This window comes from Antennarius striatus, chromosome 10, assembly GCF_040054535.1.
Source record: "Antennarius striatus isolate MH-2024 chromosome 10, ASM4005453v1, whole genome shotgun sequence".
NCBI classification, from domain to species: domain Eukaryota; kingdom Metazoa; phylum Chordata; class Actinopteri; order Lophiiformes; family Antennariidae; genus Antennarius; species Antennarius striatus.
In genome coordinates, this window is record NC_090785.1 from 8,933,232 (window position 1) to 8,955,717 (window position 22,486).

Below are 22,486 nucleotides of genomic sequence, written 5' to 3' on the forward strand. Positions count from 1 at the left end.
TAGATGAAATTGTAAAGGGACATGACGGTTTAAAACAGAATTAATTTCATTCAATGTATTTTTAGAAAAGCAATCAACATTTAGTTAAGAAAAAATAAAAATATTCAGGTATAAACTCAGGTGAGTAGAAACCATATTCATCTTTAAATACACAGAATCAGCAAGAAAAACTGAGTTAACATGTCCATGGAAATAAAGTGGTTGGGTCAAATGGGAGGTAAGGTGTTATAGTGGATGATGAAGAAGGGACTTGACATCAGGTCTGGACCGTTCCACAACAGTGTGATGGAAATAACAACAAAGGCCAAAAAGATGAGAATGAAGACAAACAGCAAAAAGAGTCCTGCTTTCTGGACTGTAGTCACCTTACATCTGGCACACCTTAGACAATAGAAACAACAGGATTAAAAATTCATGAGGAGACTCTTAACACACCAGAGTAATTTTGTTATATTCTGATCTTTAATATTTCCCTTGAAGTAAGAAGTACCTTTGAGTTTGAGTGTCCACAGGATGATTTTGAAATTTTAGCAGCTCCTCAGTATCAGTGTCCTCCTGCAGACGCAGGAAAAGAAATCAGTATTCTTATTGAATCTTATTTAACAATTTAATCTAAATCTAATTGGTGAGATAAGGAAATACAAGATGTACAATTTCTTCAGGGTCATGATTACCATTTAACCTACCCTAATGGGAAAAATAAGCACATGTCATGCTTACAATTTCTATAATATACAAAGGATCTTTCATACATGTCTAAGATCTGTAGAGTCTGCCACACTAGTTTCTGGCCACACTCCTTCTGAGGAGGCCAGCTGTGTAATTTCCTCTGCAAAGGACAGCGGGGACAGGAGCAATCCTTCCTTTTCTTTAGCCACTTCGATTGTTACAGCGCTGGAAACAGCAAACACACAGCATTATGAATCCCAACGGATGATTCAACAAATGTCACGGCACATTTTACAGCATGATGATCATGTGAGCCATGGTTACAGCGAAGCTTCATCCTGCCTGTCCTCCAACTGCTTTCTCAGCTCCCGATTGGTAAGCCTGAGATCCTGAAGTAAAGAAAGATGATCACACAACAAAACACACAAACATCTCTTGACATAATCAATCAATCAATCAAGTTTTATTTATATAGCGCTTAACCATCGCAGCAGACATTTCACAGCGCTTTAACAGACAGAAAAAACCCAACTGAACTCTCCAGAGCAAGCATAAGCGACAGTGGCGGGGAAAAACTCCCTCGATGATGAAGAACCTCCGGGCAGGACCCAGACTCTTTTGGACGGCCATCCGCCTCGACCGGTTTGGTGGGTAATAATGATAACAATAATAATAATAATCATCATCATCATTATTATTGTTTTAATAACTACGATGACTTTTACCTTTATGAAGTTGGACCACTCCTCTGCAGTTTCTTCAGACTGTTTTAACAGCTTGTCTTTCTATTGAACACACATGGAAAAAGTCTTTATAATGAAATGCAACAATCATTTTATAGATGCTGAACTCCAAAGAGAAAGACCCCTATTAATGAGAAAATCTTTTGTTTTTGAGTTTTGGGGAGTCACTGCCTCACACTGACATCTCTTCCTACCTGAAGAATAATCTCATCCTTATGCTGCAGTCCTAACTGAGCTTCTTCAATTTCCCACTGAACAAAAACATGACATTACAAATCAGGAGCTGTTTCATGATGAAAATCGGGAGTGGTCAATACTGATGCTGAAAAATAAAATCACATCACAGTCTTACCTTAAGGGTTTGAAGTGCATCCCTGATCATACTCAAGCTGACCTTGTCTTGGTCTCTCTCTTCCTGAAGGCTCTTGAGCTGAAACAAAATGTGCATCCACTGTTTTCTGGATCACTTCTAACTGAAGTGTACAACAGGAAAAGAAATTTTGTGAAAAGTAGCAAAAATCATACCTCGGCGGTTAGTATCTTATTTTGTTCCGTCAAAATGGCAGATTTCTCCTCCTGCACAGACACAAAATCACAAAAGAGCCCCCGATGATATTTAATGGCAAATATCTATCTACTTAACAGTCCCCTAGATATACACTATTAACTCCTTGTCCTTCTAACACCAGGTTGGCCCACATGTTCCTGATCAGTTTTTCAGGCTTAAGTGTTCAAAGTTCATTCCTTCAGTTTCCGCCCAATAGTTCAATCTATGTGTGACACAAATAATAAGATCTCTCAACATTTGCCTCTTTGTGTATTCTGCACTTTCAAACTAAATTAGTATCTCTTTATGATCCAGATCTAGTGTTTTCTGAAAGAAATGTAAATAGCTGATGGCAGCTGTGGGTGAAATCTGAAAGTCAGAGGTGAAGCTTGTGGCTCAAGACGTGTTATCAGCATCACATTAGACTAAGTATTAAAGATTTGTCTATACTTATGCCATCATTCATTTAAGTGTGATCTTTAAAGCACAATTGTTATGTTTACACAACAGTTTTCAGAAAATTGGTCAAAGTTAAAGTTGCGTAAAATAAACAAATACATTTTTGTCAGATTAAATGAAAAACATCAGTAATACCTCTGTAACAAAAACCTTTCTGGTCACTCACCAATTTCTGAATTTTGTCATGGCATCTCTTAACATCAAGGTCATCAGCCAGGACAGACCAACAAGGCTCTTCTTCAAGCTGCTGTGCTTCAGCAAGATTCTTCTCCAGTCTGTACACACAAAAAAGATGTCTAGAGCTGATGAATATAATGGATGAATTCATTAAGTTGTGTGTCACAATCAAATGCATCGCTGAAATAAGTAGGATTAAAATGAGTAGCTATCTGTCATTCATTGGCATTGTAGTCCATAATTTAACTTTCAACCACCAAACATGTGTCCAAAGGTTGCCTGTGAAATATTTAGAGCCTAAATTGAATGCTTTGAGATTCCCCACAAGGGATAAGTTCAGAGAAATTAAACAAATCTAAATTCTACAATAATCTATGCAGGATATGGATGTAAGATAACAACATGGTTGAGACGCGCGGCATTAGAAGCAGCACACAAGGTAATCATATGTCAAGTTACGCTATCACTTGTTTTCTGAGGGAGGAGTTCTCTGAGCGCAGCACTGCCAGCTCATCATCTGCAACATCCAACCAGAGCCTCATCTCAGCATTTTGGTCCCTCAGATGGCTTTGACTGTAATCCAGCTCAGCTATTTTCTCAAGCATCTTCTTCGGTATCCTACACACACAAACAAGACAGTAACATTTATGTATTGCAGATATGTGACTATTTTGTGTGATAATTTGATCATTGAACATCACCCACAAGCTCTCCTCCGTGGCGTCCATCTTCCTGGCTTTCTACTCCCTTGTGCTTCTGGTTGACGGACGAATTGCTCACTAAAAATCTTACACAGAGCAAAAAGCAGCTTTCTAAAAGATATATTCTATATATTTCTTCCAATAATACTTAAAAAAAAACACACTATGACTATGGTCGAATGGGAAGCGAGTATCAACTGTGAAAATCTCTGAATAATATTTTACTAACTTTACTTTTTGAAATATTAGATGTTAGTACATAGCAGAAATACCTGCAGTAAAATGGGGGGGAAATTCTGGTGTTGAAATGACTGAATCCCTCTTAAATGGCATGAAATAAATAGTGCTTTAATAGCTTTTTCTGTAATATCTGCATCTTTGAAAGACAGTCAGTTGCATGGCTAATGCTAACATGACATTGCCCAACATTTAAAATGGAGATAATAATTTTAAAAAGCAGCTCACATCATTTTCATGCTCAACAGGTTCTCAGGAAAAAAAAAATTATAATCTTAAAATGTCAGCATTACAAAATTTGTCAACACCATTCTATATCTTTTCACTGCTATATCAGATACTTTAATGTGCTAACATCTCTGTTAGCTAGCAGAGTTCAAAGTTGACAAAAACAGTCAATATCCAGAAAACAAAAACAAAAAACACCAATATTCACTTAAAAATACAATATCCACTTTAAAAATAAAAAAATAAAAAAAACTTACCAGCCAATAAATCCAAGCAATAAAGACAGTTACATTTTTATCCATGCTAACATAGGAAGCGCAGTAAGACCTTTATATATACTTTTACAAAGCAATCGTTAGCAACAGCGATGGTCGGGAAGATACCCGCGACGTACAATAAACACGATGACCACAACGTGATGACGTCACACGCGGAAGAGTTCCAGGGTTCCCTTCTTCGTTCTGTGTAGATTACATTCTGACCACATTTACACATTTTTTTTGAAGGCGATTCAGACAACATCCTGTCTTTTTATTTTTTGTTATTTTATTTCACTGAGAGCTGAACCTATTTTCCAAACAGCTACTTTTACTAAAAAAAAAAAAAAAAAAAGATACAGTAAATATAACTTATTTGCGGGCACATAGCAACACAATGAAGTAAAAGTGCACAATAACTGACTTTTTTTAAATGCAAGGAATTTGAAATTATCCTAAATTCAGTATAAAGTTTTGGTACAAATATTAAAATACTCTGTGACCTGACAGGGAAGGAAGTAGGCTGAACACTCATTGAGCTCTAAAACAGGTTTATAGTTCATGGAGACATCTGAAATATGAGGTCAGAAATTTGCCAGATTGACAAATAAGCCAGTATGGCGTGTTTGAACAAAATAAACTATAAGGTTGGTTTGTATTCATTACTGGAATAACACACATATCTTGACACAGCTGTGTCAAGTATCGGTAATATGACTTCATTTTCAGGAGGGAGGGTGAAAGTCACAACTCCTAACCGAAGAATTGGGGCACTGTGACCTTGAAAATGAAAGTGACTCCAGGTTCGACTGGCCAAAAGAGTGAATCTAAGACACTGTTCAGAACTCCCAGGAGCATCAGAGCAGGAGAATGCCCCCATGTTAGGATGACATCAAATCACAAGATGGTTGTTGGAGACTCAGACCTGGGTTCTGTCTCAAAGACAGTCATAAGAGATTGTTCCTTGATTCCAACTAAGCAGTTTATCCAACATTAGTCGAGTAAAGTATGCAGTTATAAGAATCTGCACTTGTTGATAGATCAAAGGCTCTGGTGATTGTTTATAAGGCTTGAATAAGCAGGGTAGAAACTTAAAAAATTTTAAGGGGTGGGGGGGGGGTTCTTATTTAAATTTAACCATTACAACATATTTTACACCACAGTAAGAGTCCAAAATAGTAAACATTTCCAAGGGATTCCCTACAGCTAATTTATTGAAGCTATTTGAAAAAAACTTTTCAACAGTGTCACAAAGGCAGAAATAGTGGACATAAAGTATTTCTTTAAAAATAACAATAATTACAAACAATATACTGTATATTATACATAACTGCAAAGGTAAAAACAAAGGCTCACAACAGTTCACTTAAGATTAAATAAATGACAAAAAAAATAATTACAAAAACAATAGTTCAAAAGGAGAGGCGACCAAAGGAGTGCAATGAATGATCAGGGATGTGGAACACTTCAGCAGGCTTTATACTTCATGTTCAGTAAAGAAAAGCTGCAGAATGCAAAGCAGGATTTAGTGTTTTCACATCAGAAAAGTTACAAACCATATTATGACAGACAAAGCCAGATGAAACACAATTTATCCATCAAAACTATTTCTAAATATGGTAAAATATGTTAATATGTTAACATCAACAAGGTAACAAGGTTTTTTGGTTTGGAATTGTCTTTTACTGATTGAAGCACAAAGAATGTGAAGTCAAACATTTTTGGAGGCTTTAAACATTTTACATTTATTGGTAGACTTTGCTGTAAACTGCCACACATTTCAAAACACACTTTGTTGTTTTCTTACATAAATGTCATCTAGATGTTGTAACATCATTGTTGATATTCTCTCCTTATGTTCTCTCAATGACCCACAACAATATAAAGTACATGTTTGTGTTACACTTCAAAGTGGACATAGCTAGAAGTGGATAGGAGAAGCACATTAGAACCCTAGCAGCTAACACAGCTAACAGCTGATAAAGGCCAATGATGGTATACTATACTTCAAGTTGTATCACCGTATCACTTTGTTCTTTTATCTTATATTCAGTAAAACAACCAATTCCATGAATTGGTCATTGGTGACTCCGGAGTGGCTACTCCTGAGTCAGTCATCAATTAATTTGTTAGCATTTACAATAATGTATTTTGCATTATCCATAAAATACATTCTCCATTCCGTGTATTGTTTTCATTCGGGTTTTTTATATTCAGTGCTCAGCATTCCAAAGGTTTGTTGTCTTTGCGAATATAGTGAGTCCAGCCTCTAAGACTTACCTTTAATTCCAGTCCATTCAGCTTCTAAGTATGCCCAACATTTTTGTCCTTTACAGAAGCAGGTATTGTTCCACATTTATACACAGGAACCCCTTCACCTTACACTATTTCTCTTTCCCACACCCATCCAGTTCATCTTCATCAGAGGTGATATTCCCCGCTGCTGTTCTCAATAAAATCAGGATAATCACAAACTGACCAAGAGCTGTTACCGAGTGGGTTCCAGTGATCCTGTGATCTGGAAATTTATGCCATCTCCAGGCAGAGGTGATGAGATGAGTGGGCAGAGCCAGCAGAGGTACCAACGAAGCCCCAGAGAATGACGCAGGTTGCCCAGGACTCCAAGATTGTACGGTCTACGTGTAGAGTACCACTCCCTGGTGGTCTGTCCCCGAAACATCAGGATAAGGTGGAAGAAGAAGAAGGCAGATACGAGGAGGAAGCCCACAACACATGTGTCTGCGATAAAGGCAAATGCAAAGGCTCGTGCTGACACCTGGCCTGCGGAGAGAAGGAACATCACACCAATGCCAGACATTCAAACTTAACTTAAATTAGGTTATATAATGATGCATTAACTGTATGTTAAAGTTAACTTCTGTTAAAAGCACATTCAATATAAAGAAAAATTGTGACAACCAATACCGGACAAACCAGATCTTACCTGATATCAGCATGATCCAGGGTATGAGCATCAGGAGGACACTGTGAATTGTCACACCCTCCTTCAGTATAACAATGAAGACCTCTGCGTTCATCACAGTAGCATAGAGGAGCCCAGACCACATAAACAACAAGCAGCTCAGGAAGTAGCGGTAGTTACTGAAGCCCACACACTGGCCAAAAAAGACGCAGTGGTGATCTCGACGCAGTACACACACTTTGCAGTCGTAGCAGTGGGAGCAGCGTGGGGGAGTGTGAGTCTCACATGTATAACAGAATCTGTATGAAGAGAAAAAAAACAATCATAGATTAAATTAGCTGTTAATAATCCCATTACTTTAATCTCACTAAGGGTTGTGTTAATCCTATACTAAAGGTAATTTAAAATAATGTCTATTCCGTGAAGTTTGTATGTTCTCCCAGTGTCTTCATGGGTTCTCTGTGCTCTCCAGCTTCCTCTCACCTCAAAAAACACACAACTTAAGTGAATGCTTGAATTGGTCACACCAAAATTGTCTGTAGGTGTGAGTGTGTGTGGGGGGGGGTCTATGTGTGGTCCTGTAATGAATTGACGATACCCATGGTGTATTGCTCCTCTCGCTTGTACTCAGCTGGGTTTGTCTCCAGTGTAAACTGTGACCGGCATTTCAGATAAGCAGATAAAATGAGATGATTCGATCGTCTCGTCTGTCTTTGAGAAGACAAGAGAATAAATGAAACTGTTTCTGGTGCTGACATCTTTCTTAATATGAGTTTCTGACATTTGACTGATAATTTAATATTTTTACAGCAATCGTGGCTTAATCAATCAATTAATTATTTTTTTGACAGTGTGTTGTTCGCACGTTTTGCATGAGTATTGAGAATCTACCACCCCGGCCAACGTTAGGTGACAGTAAGGGAGATGGGGGCAAAGTACAGATAGTACAGATGTGAGGAGAACATTCAAACCAAAATCAGTCAGTAGTGAGGGGACATCAATATCCAGCTGGCCAGAGCCAAGTCATCTGATTAATCCTGAATGGTCATTCTCTTTATAAACCACTAACCCATGAAAAAAAAGACTTTTCTTCCAATTCAACCTCTATGCTTACCTCCATCCCTGACCCACGCCTTCCCCACCGAGGAACACCCCTCTGATGCTGGGGCTGGTCTTGATGAACAGCAGGGCGTTCCAGCAGATGTTCACCAGCATGAAGTACTGGGCCAGCAGGTGAACTGACCTCCACCGGCCGGACCATGCCGTCTTCTTCTGGTCCGGCTCAAGCGGAGCCTCGACCACCACCAGGTAGCTCACTTCCCCGGTAATGGAAAACACCAGAAAGGTGTTGAGTAGAACGGGAAGATGGTGACACACCCTTTCTACCTTACAAAACACTTGACTGGCAAAACCCGTCATGTTTCCTGCTCGTCCACCGTCTTGAAACCACAGCTCAAAGGGCGCTCGGCCCCTCGGAAGCTTCTGGATCGACGGACACTGTGGTCACCGTCGCCGCCAAATAACGTAAAGACAGCAAATCTAAGCGTAGTTAGCTTCGTCTTCAATCTGAAATGAATAATATGAAACAAATAAACGCTGGAATAATTTCGGGATGGATTAGTAAAATGTAAAAGACTGACAACAGCAGGTGTTCCTCCCTCCACACCGCTTCCCCCGCAACAGCATCTGGAAGGAACCTTGTTTTTGGTGATGGGTGTTATATGAAAATACATCCGAAGTGAAACAACATACAATAGTTCCGCTTGTAAAAATGGGTCTTCGTCGCTGGCGTTAGACGCTCGACTGCTGGACTGAAAAAATTGGTGCATCTATTATATATTTTAGACTAAGATTATTCGGACATGTCCAGAAGAGAGATAGTGAAAATATTGGTAAAGGGAGTTTTGAACTGCCAGGCAGGAGGCCTAGAGGAAGACCAAAGAGGAGGTTCATGGATGTAGTGAAAGAGGACATGAAGGTGGTTGGTGTGAGAGAAGAGGATGCAGAAGACAGGGTTAGATGGAGGCAACTGATTCACTGTGGCGACCCCTGAAGGGAAAAGACAAAAGGAGAAGAAGAGACAAAAACAGTACAATAAAATGTCTTCCTTCACAAAATTATTCCACTTACAAATAAAATTTTCAGTTACTGAAGAGATCTCTTTGATTTATTACTCTTAAGTGGTTTCAAATACTGTATGCAGTACCACCCAATAGTTGTAAAGCAGTCAAAATTGATGCATACTACAATTAAGTGTATGTGTCTGTTAAAATAAAGCTTTTCCAGAATGTTTGATTTCACCTTTTAACCCGCTTATAACCTTGCAGTTGTAAACAGATTTTATTACATAAAAAGAATATCCACAGATTATAAAAAAAATACTATGTGCCACCTTCCTGCATCTATGAGCATATATATTGAATTTAGTTTCAGGTAGCACCAATATATGAATGTTGGTGTGAATGGCTCAGTCAGTGAAGAAATATGCTTTGAAAGTACGGTTCACTTACTGTTCAATCCCATTAATAGACTCGTGGATTGGCTGTCGGTCCCTCCCCCTTGAATACAGACCTTAATCCCTCATAATCTCTGCCTTCACCGAAATCCTGAAGTCACTGTCACACCCACACTGACTAGCATGGACAGGGACACCTTCACCAAACAAAGGGACATAAGTTCAAATAAAAGGTAAGAACCACAAATAGTCCCACCGAGGCAGTGAGTGGTAATCATAAGTCTTGGATATTATGGAAACACTCTCTTTTTATTTGGAAGCTGTTTGTCAGACACACCCAGAGCAGCTCAGTTTTGTTGGTTTCAGTTGCTCTCAGTGATGCTTCCCCATTAGTAATCAGAGATCTGTAGATGCTGTGCAGTTGTTCATTTATACTATCTCCTCCGTAAGGTTTCAGTGCTTGCCTGCTTTTTTATGTCTATTATATGTGTGTGTTATTGCAGCAGTGTAGTCCAGCTGCTGCAGTGCTGGCATGAGCTGAAGGAGAGAGAGATGACAGCTAAACAACACAACCAGCAGCTGCTGCAGCAGTTTGAGGAGGCCCAACACACACTGAAAGAGATGTTAAGCCTCACTCATACCATGAAAACCATTCGGGTGCATAGAAATCCCACAAAGAAAACATACACACAGAAAGACATTGTTAATTGTAAAACACTATTACTTGCTAGCTGTGCTTTACTCCTTCTTAACCTCTGACCCTTACAGATGGAGTTTGAAAGGTACCTAGAAGAGCCTTCCCCACTGTGGAGGCAGCAACTCACGGAGAAAACACAGCCGCAACAAAAGAAGGTAGTGATTTATGTATTAATCAACACCCACACCCAACCAATCCTAGAGCTGAATCACTGCACATTGTTTCTGTTTTTAAAAATATATCAGACAAGAATAATATCATTATACGTAATACTGTACATCTCTGTTGGCAGTTTTGTCAGTGCTAATAAACTTCCTTTTCTCTAAAAGGGAATGGAGGAGTTTTTGAAGTCACGTCTAAAGGCCAGAGAAATGACAAAGTTCCTAGTAGATCATCCTTTACCATCAAGAGGTTTGTCATCTTCTTCACATATTATAAAAATATTTGGTCACATTACTTCTTGAAATTTATTATGGCGTTCCTACCTAAAAGATACAAAAAGACATTTTACCTCAAAAGGTAAGATATTCCTTTATTAGTCACAGTGTAGAAATTACTAGTTAGAAGCGTTGGGTCCCTGCACCTCTTTTGCATACTGCCACTAAAAGATGGATGGAGAGAGAAGAGAGAGGGGTTGGGAGGATGGGTCAGTGGGGAAGGGCGGGGTGAGAAAAGAAGCAACTCTCCACCATACTTTCCATAAGAAGCCTTTGGTGTCTTTGATATGCTGCCGTCTTTTCAATTTTCTGATATATCAGGGCAACGCTCAGTCTGAGTAGCAGAAGCCCTGTGATCATAAATCCTAACCGACACAGATCTTCATCCACCTCCTCAGAAAGAACTGCCAGGAACATGTCGCTTCATTCCTCCCAAGAGTCCCTCATGTAGCCGTCAGTGAACGTTCCATCAGGACAGACAGGTTCCCTCGTGCCCGCATCCCTAGACTAATCCCGTGGGTTTAGAAGAGGCGGTGCAGATAAAAGCACTATAGGCAATGACAAAAACATCCCTCGCATCCACGCTCAATCCCAGGATTCTAGGTTTCCCATTAGATTACCCTCTCCAGTGCAGGATTCCCTCCATATTCCTCCATCTTTTCTACCCCCACCTATCCTCTCTCATCCATGCCTGGTCACCATCGCCTCTGTCTAGAGCAGAATCCACCAGGCCTTCCTGCAGCTCAACCATTACTGTTCTGGCACCACTGGAGCAACTTTAATCCTTTCAGGCTCTGGCAGTCTGTGGTGTCAACTCACTGTGGAAGAAGCTTCCCCCGAGAGGGAGGTGGAACAAGTTGTCAGGGAGGAGGATGAGAGGAGCCCAACGCCAAGCTCAAGTAGAGAGGGAGAATCGCTGAACAGAAGCAGTAATTTATCTGAGGAACTGGACATCAGACCAGGTAGTAAAGTAAAATATGAGTCTTTAATGTATACACTGAGGCATTACTTTTTCCCAGATAATATTTCCTCAATCTGATAATTGCTTCCATTTATGTGTTTGTCTAAACACCATGCTTAGTTCGTCTGCCCACAGAGAATGGTGAGATCAGCAGAGAGTCCAGTCAGAGGAGCAGAGAGAAGGGGAAGAGGAGAGGAAGATCACAGCGCATTTCCTCAAATCAAGAAAGACCCAGCTCTGAGTCAGTAATACTGTCAATAGATGTTTTGATTACAATCCATCATACCCTTAAGTACCCGCCATTAATCCCAAGTGAACCAAATTAATACGCAATGTAAAATTGCATCAAAAATTGATCAAAACTATGTAAAACTTTTAAAACTTCTACCCAATTAAAATACACTTTAAAATTCAACATTTGAATAGGATCGTTTTAAATACCTCCGGTAGCCATCCAAAATAATCAATTGCCTATAATTGCCACAGATCTGTTTTTCCTAATAGACAAAATCTATTTATACATCTTTTTCTGTGGATTCAAGGTCCAGGATTACCAGTGCTGATGTCACAGATGCAGTCCCAGTGATCCAGAGCTCGAAAAATGAAAGGTCTTCCGAGGAAGACAAAACCAGAACTAGGAGCCAGAGAAATGCTGGGCTTGCAGTGAGGTCGGTGACCAATGGAGATGATTCAGGAGAAGAGAGTCACTCATCTAGTGACGTATCTGAGATGGAAAATGTAGGGGACCAGAGTCCTGACAACAAGTCCAAAAGCTGTACTTTATTAATGCCTTCTGGTTCCTCCTCCTCCTCTGAAGGCATTAATAAAGACACTGAAACTGGTGGAGAAATGAGTGACAGCTCTGAAGAAAGCTGCATCGCAGAAAAGGATGATGAGCATGAGGAGGAAGTACAAAAGGAAAATGAAGAATATGATGATGAAAACAAGGAAAATAAGACAGTGGAAGATAAAGATGACAGTGTTTCTGTAAGTCACAATACAACAGATGAAGAAGAGGAGACAGAACCACAAGATATGGAAGAAGAGTCAGAAGAAGAGGATGATCAGGAAGAAACATCTATTATTCAGAAGAAAAAGAATGGAAAATGGGGATCTGTATCTTCTCAGGATGAAGAAGAGGAAAAAGGTGATGGTGAAGGAGAGGTGGAGGAAATGGAGGATAATAGAGAGTCAGATAAGGAAGAGGAAGGAGAAGGGGTGGAGAGAGAAGAGCAGAGACAAGATGATGCAGGAAACCCAGAGGAGAGCGATTCAGACAGCATCATCTCACCGCAGAACAAGTAAGAATAACATAAGAAGTGTTTTACTCACACAACACATCAACTACATGCAGCTATTTATTTTCAGACCAACACAGATGCACGTAATTCCAGAGCAAGAAGATGAGAGTAAAACAGAAGCCTCTGACAATGGCTCAGACGAGTCAAGTGATGATATTGAGCATCTACTTGCCCCTCAGGAACAACCACGCAACAAAGAGTGAGTGATGTTTTCTCCGAATTGCTGGCTGAACTGTATTCCAAACTGTGTGATAATTAATAGAATGTGTTTTCAGAGAAAGGGACCTGAAAGCTGATGAAAAACCCAAAGGTATGGTTCATCAATGGCCACAAGATGGACTGCAACAAATAAGCAAATACATAAACAAAATGGAAAGTGAGGATTGATTCTGATCCTTCTTTCCAGGTCTCAATGACAATGTGAAGATATTTCAAGTGGACACGGACACACTGCCAGAGATGGATCACCTAAGTGACTCTGATCACTTCTTTGACTAAATGTGTCTCCACTGCCTGAACATGAGTAAAGGAGTTATGACAAAGTAGTTCTAATCTGATGTTTTCTGGAGTTTGGTTAGTGATTCTTTACTGGTGCATATTTGTAATTTCCATCTTAACATAAAATCTAACCTGGTATAACAATGACCTGGACTATATAATCTTGAAACCATTCTTTGATTTTATTACATTTTGTAAATCAAATGAAATAAGACTCCAAAAAAAAATCAAACTTCAACATGAAATTTAAGACTTTTCAACAGCTTTCAAGATTAAGTGCCTTTAATGAATATAAAATTTTTAGCAATGGGTCAATATTAAATGTTAGTGGAACAGAGAATTCTTTTGAGACTTTACATCTCACAAATGAACTAAAAAAGGAGAGGTTTGAATACACAAACATTTGTTGTGCTGGCTGTGTCACTACAAATGGAAATATCTTCAGATGAACCCTGGAATTTATATCATCCAGGAATAGCTGAGATAATTTTCCATAATCTAGATCATTTGAATGCAGTCACTTCTGCAAGTACAATTTCTAAATTCAAAAGATTTTTTTTGACATAAATTTTATTTCCCTTATTTAAGCCAATTCAAAATATTTCAGCCCATTAATTTTTCCTTAAATTGACTAACTTTAAAAGACATTCAAAGACCAATGAGAACCTTGAAACAGGATTCCTTGTCCTATTAATTGAACCACAGGAACAGATAAAGGGTAATACTGTATAAGAAACTGTACAAATGGAGACAAAACTTTATTGGAAAGAGATAATTTTGAATCCAACTTTCATTCTGTACAAAAATGAACCCGATTTTGTCTCCAGTGGACGTTTAAACATATTATATACACCATGATATTTGCAGAGTGCTTTGTTCAAAGCTGTGAGGAAACTGGTCCCAGACACTGGTCCCGTTCATCAAACAGGTTCTATCTGTTATATCTGTTTCCAAGGATCCAAAGTCTTTATTCTTTTAAATTTTCACCACATGAGCTGCCAAACAGGGGCTGACTCTCTTCCCGTCTCCTGATGGTGCATTGCGCTGAATAAGCAGCCTTCCATAAGTCCCTCCTGCCTGGCCTTTGGTTAGGCGCCCAGGATTGACAAATACGCAGCCAATCACATCCTGAACAAAAAATGGGAGCGGAAAATACATTTAATAATATAATCATTTTATATGTACAGTAGTACCTCGAGATACGAGCCGTTGAGCTGTCCGTATTTTTCTTTGACGTATGAGCAAAATCAGAGATACGAGCTGAGCTTCGGGACACCACCCCTAGTTGGTGGATAAATATAACATCAGCTTGTTCTCTTCCATACGTTGGCAGATGGATACAACATCTGCCGGATCTCGTTCTGAAGATGTAGCGCGTGTGCTTGTGAGTTTAGCTTTTCTTTTTACACTTTATCATTGTTTACGTAAAATATTTAATTAATTATGCACAGGCAAGATTTTTACAAGGCTTGAAGGGATTAAAATGATTTTAGTTATTTTAGTCACATTAAACTTGTATCTCAAGGTACTATGGCTTCAGCATCTGGAAGTTAAAAGATGTTGAATAGTTGTTACTATACCTTTACAAAGTAGCGCAGCTCAGATGGAACGATGAGAACGTCAGGGGTGATCGGCAGCTGTCCGAAGCTCTGGAACTTCTCATAATCCATGTTGACCTCCTCCGCAGGCGGGTACAGTGGGTAATAGCTGAGGTGAAAACACACATGTGGGAATCAGTCTGCCAAAATCTTGGGCAATCAAACAAGACAACAAGTGAATGGAGACTCTACCTCCGCTGAGTCAGCATGTGCTTCAGTATACGTGAAAATCTGTCTGATCCAGTGCCACTGGAACACAGAACAATTTAAATTAATGAAGCCTATCACAGAGATAAGGATGATACTACACCACTGCTGCTTCTAGAGTTTGCGTGAACTCTAGAAGCAAACTCTAAAGAATTCAAAGAATTAAAAGACTGGGAAGTTCTTGGACAGAATTTATAATCAAAATATTTATGAATGGCAGCTTTTGTGATAATTGTCAATATACAAAGTCGTGATTGATTTTTACAATTATTCTCAGTGTGAAAACAGTTTTAAGAGAAACAGTATTCAGTAACAAATTAATAATTCTATTTGATCGCGGCCTTTTTAAACTAATCCCTACAAAGGGGTGAAGACTGGAGGCCGTGGTGGGTGGAAAACAACTGCTAGAGTACTTTAAACTGAAGAAAAATAAAACTAAGAGGAGCAGCATTAGTCTATGCATTTTCCCAAAATAATCTCAAACCAAGCTCTATTGCTCCACGAAGAGACGTAAAAATTAGGAACCTGCTGATCTCCTCTGCACTCATGTGGAACAGGATGTCAGTGGATGTTAATCCAAAGGTCACACCATCAATCAGAAGGGTGCAGGGGTCAGGGACCAGGGTGACACGCTGCAAAGTAGGAACAAAACACATAATAAAAAAATAAAAAATCACAAACAATCCCCAAGCTGGAGTTTCTGTGTCTGACCTGAGCCTGGTCCTTGCTTAGGCCTGGCAGTGTAAAGGGAGGCTGTGGGTAGATGAAGTGATGGTGGATATCTCTCTGGGATGGCACAAACACCAGTCGACAGCCAACACTATATGGAAGAGAAAGAGATTATATTAAGATAGATATGCATAAGCTGGTTACTTTACATTGTAGACTGAGGTCTAGTCAACTACACTAAAAGCAAGAAAATAAAGAAAGGAGCTTGATATGTCAGTTAAGCATAAAAATAGCACTGACATCTCAGGATGTATCAAACCACAATTAGCAACAACTTGTCACATGTGATAGAAAATGAAAAATCTCATCTTTTAAATTTTTCATCATCAATTTGCAAGTCAAATTGTTAACCAAATTAGTAGATGTGGGAGATGTACCATTTCACCGAGTTTCAAAAAGAAATTGGAAAATTAAGAGAAATAAACATTTGAAATATATCAGTCTGTGAGGAATGGATGAATATACTGTACAAGTTTCACCTTTTGAATGAAGATACTGAAATGATCATTATCATGATATTCTAATTAAATGGCCAGCATCTGTATTTTAACAGAATAATAACAATAACGTTAATAGAAAGATGTAGACAGTGATAAATTAAGTAAATTAATGCCGTATATTTCGATTAAGCCACATTACCAGGCATCATGAGTGAAATGCTCAGGTCCGGAAGGACGAGACTCACCTTCTGGTCCCATCCACGATACTTTCTATACATCTCGTAAAAATGGCCTCAAACGTCTCAGTCACCTGGGCTTTCTACAGGGATTGAGATGGTCAGAAGTATTAATGATCAACAAACATGATGTGGAAAGAAGACGACTAAATAATATTTTTAACTAATCTCGTTCACATTAGAGCGCTGAATATGGAGGTTCAAATTATCTTTCAAAAGTAAAACATTAAATTTAGGAGATTTGATTTAAAGATAAAATAAACTCCATGGTGCACTGGTGCCTCGCTCGGAGTTTCTCCCGCCTCACGCCCCCAGTCAGCTGGGATAGGCTCCGGCCCCCCGCGGCAGCGGATGAAGCGGTAGACGATGAATGAATGAATAAAATAAACTAGAAAAAAAAAATACCTCAATTTGTTCATGTTTGGAGTCCACATATGGGCCCAGCTGTGGAGAAGAAAATATTAGAAAATACAAACATGACACGTGATCAGGTGACAGATAGAAGGGCTGCTATTGGTTAAAACAAACAAACAAAAAATACCAGTATGCAGATGTCAGGACGATCCCTGACAATGATGTTGATTAGGTCCAGCAGGGGGTCAAAGGTCAGGCTGTCAGAGGGAGTGTAAGGTCCACATGCTACCAGAACATTTGTAGGCTCTGCAAACAAGATGAAAAAGTCCAAGATATGGAGCAACTTAATTTATCCCCGATTGAGGAAAATTCATAATAACATGAACCAATAAAAAACCTAGAGTTGAATTTGACAAAAGCGAAACAGTCATTCTGCTTTGAGTCACTGGAAGCTTTCTAAGCCATTTTATGGAGAAAAAAAAAAGAAAAAAGAAAGTTCTGATTGTCAGTCACCCAGGTCATGGTAGATCTCCATGTTGTATATAGTCAACTGGATTTATAGAAAATGCTGAATAAATTTAGTTTACGATAGGTGAAATGTTCTACATGTTCAGTTGACCTTATTCAACATAGACAAAGAGTCCTGTACTATTAACATGATGCATTGAATTAAATAGTAACATCATTTCTTACCCTCGTCCCCCTCCATTTTCACCTCAGACGTGTAGAAAGGAAGCGGGACTCCCTGTAAGAGATCATTCACATTTTGAAATATGTCCAGTAAACTCTGCTTTGTAAATAAAGGATCTTTGAATATCCTTAAGCCTTAGCCCCTGTCCACTTGCAGCTGACCTCATAAAGTTTAGAAGCCACTAGCTTTCTCCCTGTTGTGTTCATCCCCTCCATTACGACCACCTGAGGAAAAACAAGACAGTATATTAACTCATTGGCTGCCACAATTTCTGCAGGAATTATTCTACTTCGTCTGACTTTTTTCTGATGCTCCGCACATTGATCAGAGTTTGCTTTTTGTTCTGCAACAACTTTTCATTTTTCCCGATTCACCTTCATCTGGATCAGTCACCATTACGCTAAATTCAATGATTGGAAACCTGAATTTCACTGACAAGCTTCACCAGAGACTCCCAGCCCTCCTCGTTGAAAAACATAACTGAAGTCTGAAGACGTCACTGACAGCCAGAGAGTTAATTAATAATTAGGACAGAGTAATTCTGTCTCTCCACCTGTCAGGTAGTTTCATTTTATACAGACAGTACATTTTTATATATGGAAATTGTTTTTGGTTGTCAGAGTTCTCGGTCAGACACTGGATGAGTCTCCTGTCCAGCTCTTTGGCATGCTCTGTTACTCTTGGTGGTCATGTACCCTGATGCACACACCTCAGTACACAGGGAAAGGAGAGACCACCACTTTGGGAGTCCACTGTATTCTAGTTACTTATACCAGAACACAAGGCACAAAAGAAGAGCGTCCTGCTGCTCACCTGGCCAGGAAACAGAGAGTACTCTTTCAGCTCTGACAAGACAACAGGAACTTGCTGACCACCTTGCTCCGGTCCTGCTTCCAACAGAACCGACTGTGCATTCAGTTTGCCATTGCTATCGCAGCAAACCTGACCCAGCACTGTAATACTGTCCTATAAGGGAAGTGATAGAAACATAACAAAATGAGCAGACATTCAATATTTAAATATACAAATTGATTCAATTTACTAGATTCTAATTTATTTGCAATACCTTAAGATAAACAGATATGAGTTGCATATTCCACAAACATTCTGTGGTAAATCTGTCAATTTACATAAGTAAATTCTTCCTGCATTTACTTAATGTTATTAAAACACTAAATTGTAAGAAATTCATGTTTCCAAAACTCTGAGGAACACTACCGTACCTGTGCAGGCAGAGAGACAGGGGAGAATTCTTCAATGTTGAAATGAGACCGGAGAACCTCACCGAGCTCCTCAACCTTCTCAGTCAACACTGGTGAAAAAAATATGGACTGATGTTCAACCTCAAGTAGGTGGTACTATGGAAGGATCTGTATGACATTCATGGCCATCAATGACTTTCTGTGTGACCCCAAGAAAAAGGACTGTGTCCACCTCAAAAACATATTATAGACTTAATTGACATTTTACCATCTTCTTTCCAGAATGCACTGCAACAGAAAAACAATAGTTTTATGTGTTTACAGACAGGTTCTTTTACCGTTTCGAACATCACGAAGCCTCTGGAACATGTACTTGTAGCTACAGTGGAGGGAGTCTTCAAGTCCTTCCAGAAAATCCACTTGGACGCCTACACCTGGAGCCTTCCTGCCTACCCAACGAGTGCCCTGTATGGCCCCGAATGTAACCACCACTTCTCCTTTTGCCCCTCGCTGGCTGTATTTCTGTGATGGTGTCAAACTTTCAAAAAGAAATGAAAACAGTGGCAAAGTTGAGAGTCATCGTTGACCCCCAGTTTCATCTCCCAATAGTGATAAACATTTTCCCTTTAATTGTTGCTGGAGCTGCAGGGTTATAAAATGCCTCCATCTCATATTGTAGAGTATGACATGGCGTTATTTATCCATAATCCATTTAAATAAACTATATTTTGAGATTTGCTGTTGTGATCTAGTTTTGTCACTTCCTGCTATATGCTACCTACGTATGTTTAATTCTCTTCAGGGCAGTGAGTCTTGGTACCTGGGAGAAAAGCTGGCAGGTGACAACAGAAGGCCCGGACTGGTCAGCAGAACTGCACTTCTTTTTGATTGAGGGTGTTCAGGAGTGGTTAGTACTCGCTTCTGAGAGCCCTGTGTGCACGAATGAATACATACATACATACACGGTTATAACAGGGCATTAGAGTGATTCACATTCAGTGAAGGAGACCCACACCACTGTCAATTAACTTCACAAATTTTTTTGAAAAATGAAACCATGAGTCACTGCCGACCTTAGCAGGAGTGCAGTAGGAATCGAGCAGGTTCTCCTCCTCCTCTTCAGCTTTTATTCTGAATGACTGATGTCAAGGACAATAACAGAATGGCGTCAGCAGACTCAATCAGATAGAGAAATTGCAGGACAGTCAGTTTACTGAGGATACAAGTCCTGTAGTGAATTGATGTCCAACGTTCTGCTATAGGGTTCTTCTTTTCTGAAGCTTTGCTTGGATTTATGGTTTTTGGTTAACACCTGCAAAGAAAAAGATGAACACACAGTGTCTGCTTGATATGACCGTGAATCAATGCGCTAAATGATTAACATCCAGCACTAAATCCTAAAACAAAAAAAGAAAAAAACTATTTACAAATAATTTCATAATTTCACTAGAAATATTACCTCATGGTCAAATTGCTCGAGTGACGCCATGCTGAGCTGTAGTCCATTTTTTGTACTGCTGTAGGCCACCCACTCCAGCACCATCTCATCTGCCTGTATCCTGTTACAAATGCACTGCTCTACCACTGGAAAAAAAAGATGTAACACAAGGGACTAATTTAACTATTGAAGCTCATTTACATCTTGCACTTCTTTAACAAAGCAGTGTCTTCTCAGTAATGTTTTGTTTACACACACATCATCGTGTTTATACTAGTATCACCAAACTTACACGATCAATGCATATTTTCACATTTATTCTTCATCAAGAGCACTTTACCTTAATTTATCGTATGAAAGGCACAAATGAAAGTTTTAAACGTTTTAAATATGTTAAATTAATGAATACAAACACTGATCATAAATGGGACTAGATAACTATGTGGATTTAACAAATGACTTTGACGATTACAGCTACGACCAATGGTCATGTAATAATAAAAAAAAACAAATGTGTTTAACGTTGTTTAAAAAAAATATACACAGTATATTCTGTATGCATTTATTGCTTCAAACACTTTGCGGACAACTTCAGAGGATGTTGAGGGAATGGTTGACATACTAGCGAACATTTAGGACTGCTAAAATAGCTACTTACTCTTGCCCAGGACGGACTCCTCTTTGCAGGGTATGCCGAACATTTCCAGCTCTGACTTGAGACTCTCTTCAGTTACTTCCATAGTTTTACTTATATCCGTACCGCGCTAATGTTTTGACACTTGGCAATTACATTAAAGTTGTTACAACTTCATTACAACGCGGCCGAAATAATGCCGTTAATCATACAAGCTGTAAATTCAACACAAAAAAAGTCAAATTGAACGGTGTGCATCAAGTCAGCTAGATGTTTCAGTTTGCCGCGGGAAAATGCCGTCTGTCTTGGCGGCCGGAAGTACGTCACAATACTGCGCTAAACGGAAATTGGCCGACCACCAAAATTAAAGTCTCTGAAGGCATGTAGTTCAACTTCAGAACAACAACAGTGGTAGAAGTGATCTATTGAATCACGACTCCAGCAGTTTTAATTCTAAATTATCCATTGAGTAACCGCATCAGATAGAACCATAACAATATACCACGTTTCTGTAAGCATAATGCTATGAAGTTTTTTTTTTATTATTAATGAAATTACGGAAAACCTCTATTTTGAAATTAGTCGCACAAATACTGAACTTCTTTGCGAGGTGTTTATGACAATTCGCGCCATGAGGTCTGTGAGAACACTGAAGATTCTACTACTGTGTGCAGAAATGTCCATTTCGAATGATGACAAGAGTGTGCGTGATGTTTGCAGACTTTCATTTGTCATAAATAATATCCCGTTTAATCTTTCCGGGTTGTTTGACAACGTTACAGCAGCAGCCTTGCCATTTTTTGACTGATGGATAAGAAAATTCAAAAGTGCCATTTTGTTACTTTCAAATTTTGCAAGAGTGAAAACTACTGGTATTAGCCAAAGTGATAAATTAATGTCAACTTCTGTGTTACTGCAGCTCCCACAATCTTTTGTTTTTGAATTTATAGTCCTTTTTATGGCCCTCTGAGGGCCACTTCAGGCTCTGAGTTCAAATCCTGACCACAGGCCACATTTTTGAGCGTATGCACCCTTTTTACAGAGCCCCAGAAGTGAGTGTGCCACTCAGATACTGCATATGGGGCAAATAAACGTTTATCATCTCATAATATTGTTATGTGGCCATAGGAACAGACTACCCATACACTGATCCAACTAGAATTGACATGTCTTCATGGTACACCTCAGTAACAGTTTGTTTCCAGTCACTGCTTCAGCAGCAGCGACCAGAACATAGACCATATCGGATCTGTACATGTCTGAACAATAAATAAACTAGAACCAATGCAGTCATAGACTGCAAGATCGTACGACACCCCTGAATTAAATATTTTACCCTGACCTACTGTCATTGATCAAAGCACTAGCTTTGATCTATGGTCTTAATCACTCTGGCATTCTCCCTTATCTTTCTATCCTATCTGGTTCCTGAGTGTACAAAAGTTGACCGTGACCTAGTTTTTTCAAGGTCAAGGTCATCATCTCATTGTCATCCCCTTTGCCGCCCAAGTAATGTACTTTTTGTTTAATCTTTCTATCTGTGACGATTGCAAAGATATTTGGTGGACAAACGAACGAATGGATAAACCGTGCCAATCACAATACATCACCGCTTTGAAGCGGGATGTAATAACCCACGATTATATACATGGGGAAGACACATACTC

The 22,486-nt window shown here is 39.3% G+C and overlaps 4 protein-coding genes across 9 annotated transcripts; 1 reads left to right on the forward strand and 3 right to left on the reverse strand.

Annotated features, from left to right (window-relative positions):
* Positions 1-114: 114 nt before the first annotated feature.
* LOC137602992 (uncharacterized) lies at positions 115-4,167 on the reverse strand. Of its 2 annotated transcripts, XM_068326148.1 has the most exons (12): positions 4,019-4,167; positions 3,301-3,382; positions 3,055-3,213; positions 2,585-2,693; positions 1,938-1,988; positions 1,765-1,842; positions 1,607-1,663; positions 1,395-1,454; positions 994-1,058; positions 753-894; positions 491-555; positions 115-381 (listed from the first exon to the last, which is right to left on the reverse strand). In XM_068326148.1, the coding sequence occupies exons 2-12, from the start codon at positions 3,321-3,323 to the stop codon at positions 207-209; spliced, it is 984 nt and encodes a 327-aa protein (XP_068182249.1). In that variant the 5' UTR covers positions 3,324-3,382; positions 4,019-4,167; the 3' UTR covers positions 115-206. The 2 variants fall into 2 exon arrangements, with proteins under 2 accessions (XP_068182249.1, XP_068182250.1); XM_068326149.1 differs by lacking the exons at positions 3,301-3,382; positions 4,019-4,167 and having other exon boundaries at positions 3,063-3,122.
* A 1,139-nt stretch (positions 4,168-5,306) lies between these two features.
* zdhhc24 (zinc finger DHHC-type containing 24) lies at positions 5,307-8,649 on the reverse strand. 2 transcript variants are annotated; one of them, XM_068326259.1, is made up of 4 exons: positions 8,608-8,649; positions 8,056-8,507; positions 6,963-7,240; positions 5,307-6,799 (listed from the first exon to the last, which is right to left on the reverse strand). In XM_068326259.1, the coding sequence occupies exons 2-4, from the start codon at positions 8,358-8,360 to the stop codon at positions 6,507-6,509; spliced, it is 876 nt and encodes a 291-aa protein (XP_068182360.1). In that variant the 5' UTR covers positions 8,361-8,507; positions 8,608-8,649; the 3' UTR covers positions 5,307-6,506. The 2 variants fall into 2 exon arrangements, with proteins under 2 accessions (XP_068182360.1, XP_068182359.1); XM_068326258.1 differs by having other exon boundaries at positions 8,582-8,649.
* Positions 8,650-9,552: 903 nt separating this feature from the next.
* Positions 9,553-13,459, forward strand: LOC137603062 (protein starmaker-like). 3 transcript variants are annotated; one of them, XM_068326255.1, is made up of 11 exons: positions 9,553-9,629; positions 9,900-10,053; positions 10,165-10,248; positions 10,423-10,504; positions 10,586-10,612; positions 11,322-11,492; positions 11,612-11,732; positions 12,034-12,792; positions 12,860-12,991; positions 13,068-13,102; positions 13,199-13,459. In XM_068326255.1, the coding sequence occupies exons 1-11, from the start codon at positions 9,580-9,582 to the stop codon at positions 13,288-13,290; spliced, it is 1,707 nt and encodes a 568-aa protein (XP_068182356.1). In that variant the 5' UTR covers positions 9,553-9,579; the 3' UTR covers positions 13,291-13,459. The 3 variants fall into 3 exon arrangements, with proteins under 3 accessions (XP_068182356.1, XP_068182357.1, XP_068182358.1); XM_068326256.1 differs by lacking the exon at positions 10,586-10,612; XM_068326257.1 differs by lacking the exon at positions 9,900-10,053 and having other exon boundaries at positions 9,556-9,629.
* An 87-nt stretch (positions 13,460-13,546) lies between these two features.
* On the reverse strand, positions 13,547-21,092 carry pola2 (polymerase (DNA directed), alpha 2). 2 transcript variants are annotated; one of them, XM_068326253.1, is made up of 18 exons: positions 20,844-21,092; positions 20,207-20,331; positions 19,971-20,059; positions 19,821-19,878; positions 19,568-19,677; positions 19,086-19,285; positions 18,769-18,857; positions 18,359-18,511; positions 17,707-17,769; positions 17,548-17,599; positions 17,042-17,160; positions 16,906-16,944; positions 16,510-16,583; positions 15,807-15,915; positions 15,621-15,727; positions 15,081-15,137; positions 14,871-14,997; positions 13,547-14,418 (listed from the first exon to the last, which is right to left on the reverse strand). In XM_068326253.1, exons 1-18 carry the CDS (start codon positions 20,923-20,925, stop codon positions 14,266-14,268), a joined length of 1,806 nt encoding a protein of 601 aa, XP_068182354.1. In that variant the 5' UTR covers positions 20,926-21,092; the 3' UTR covers positions 13,547-14,265. The 2 variants fall into 2 exon arrangements, with proteins under 2 accessions (XP_068182354.1, XP_068182355.1); XM_068326254.1 differs by lacking the exon at positions 15,081-15,137.
* Positions 21,093-22,486: the final 1,394 nt, after the last annotated feature.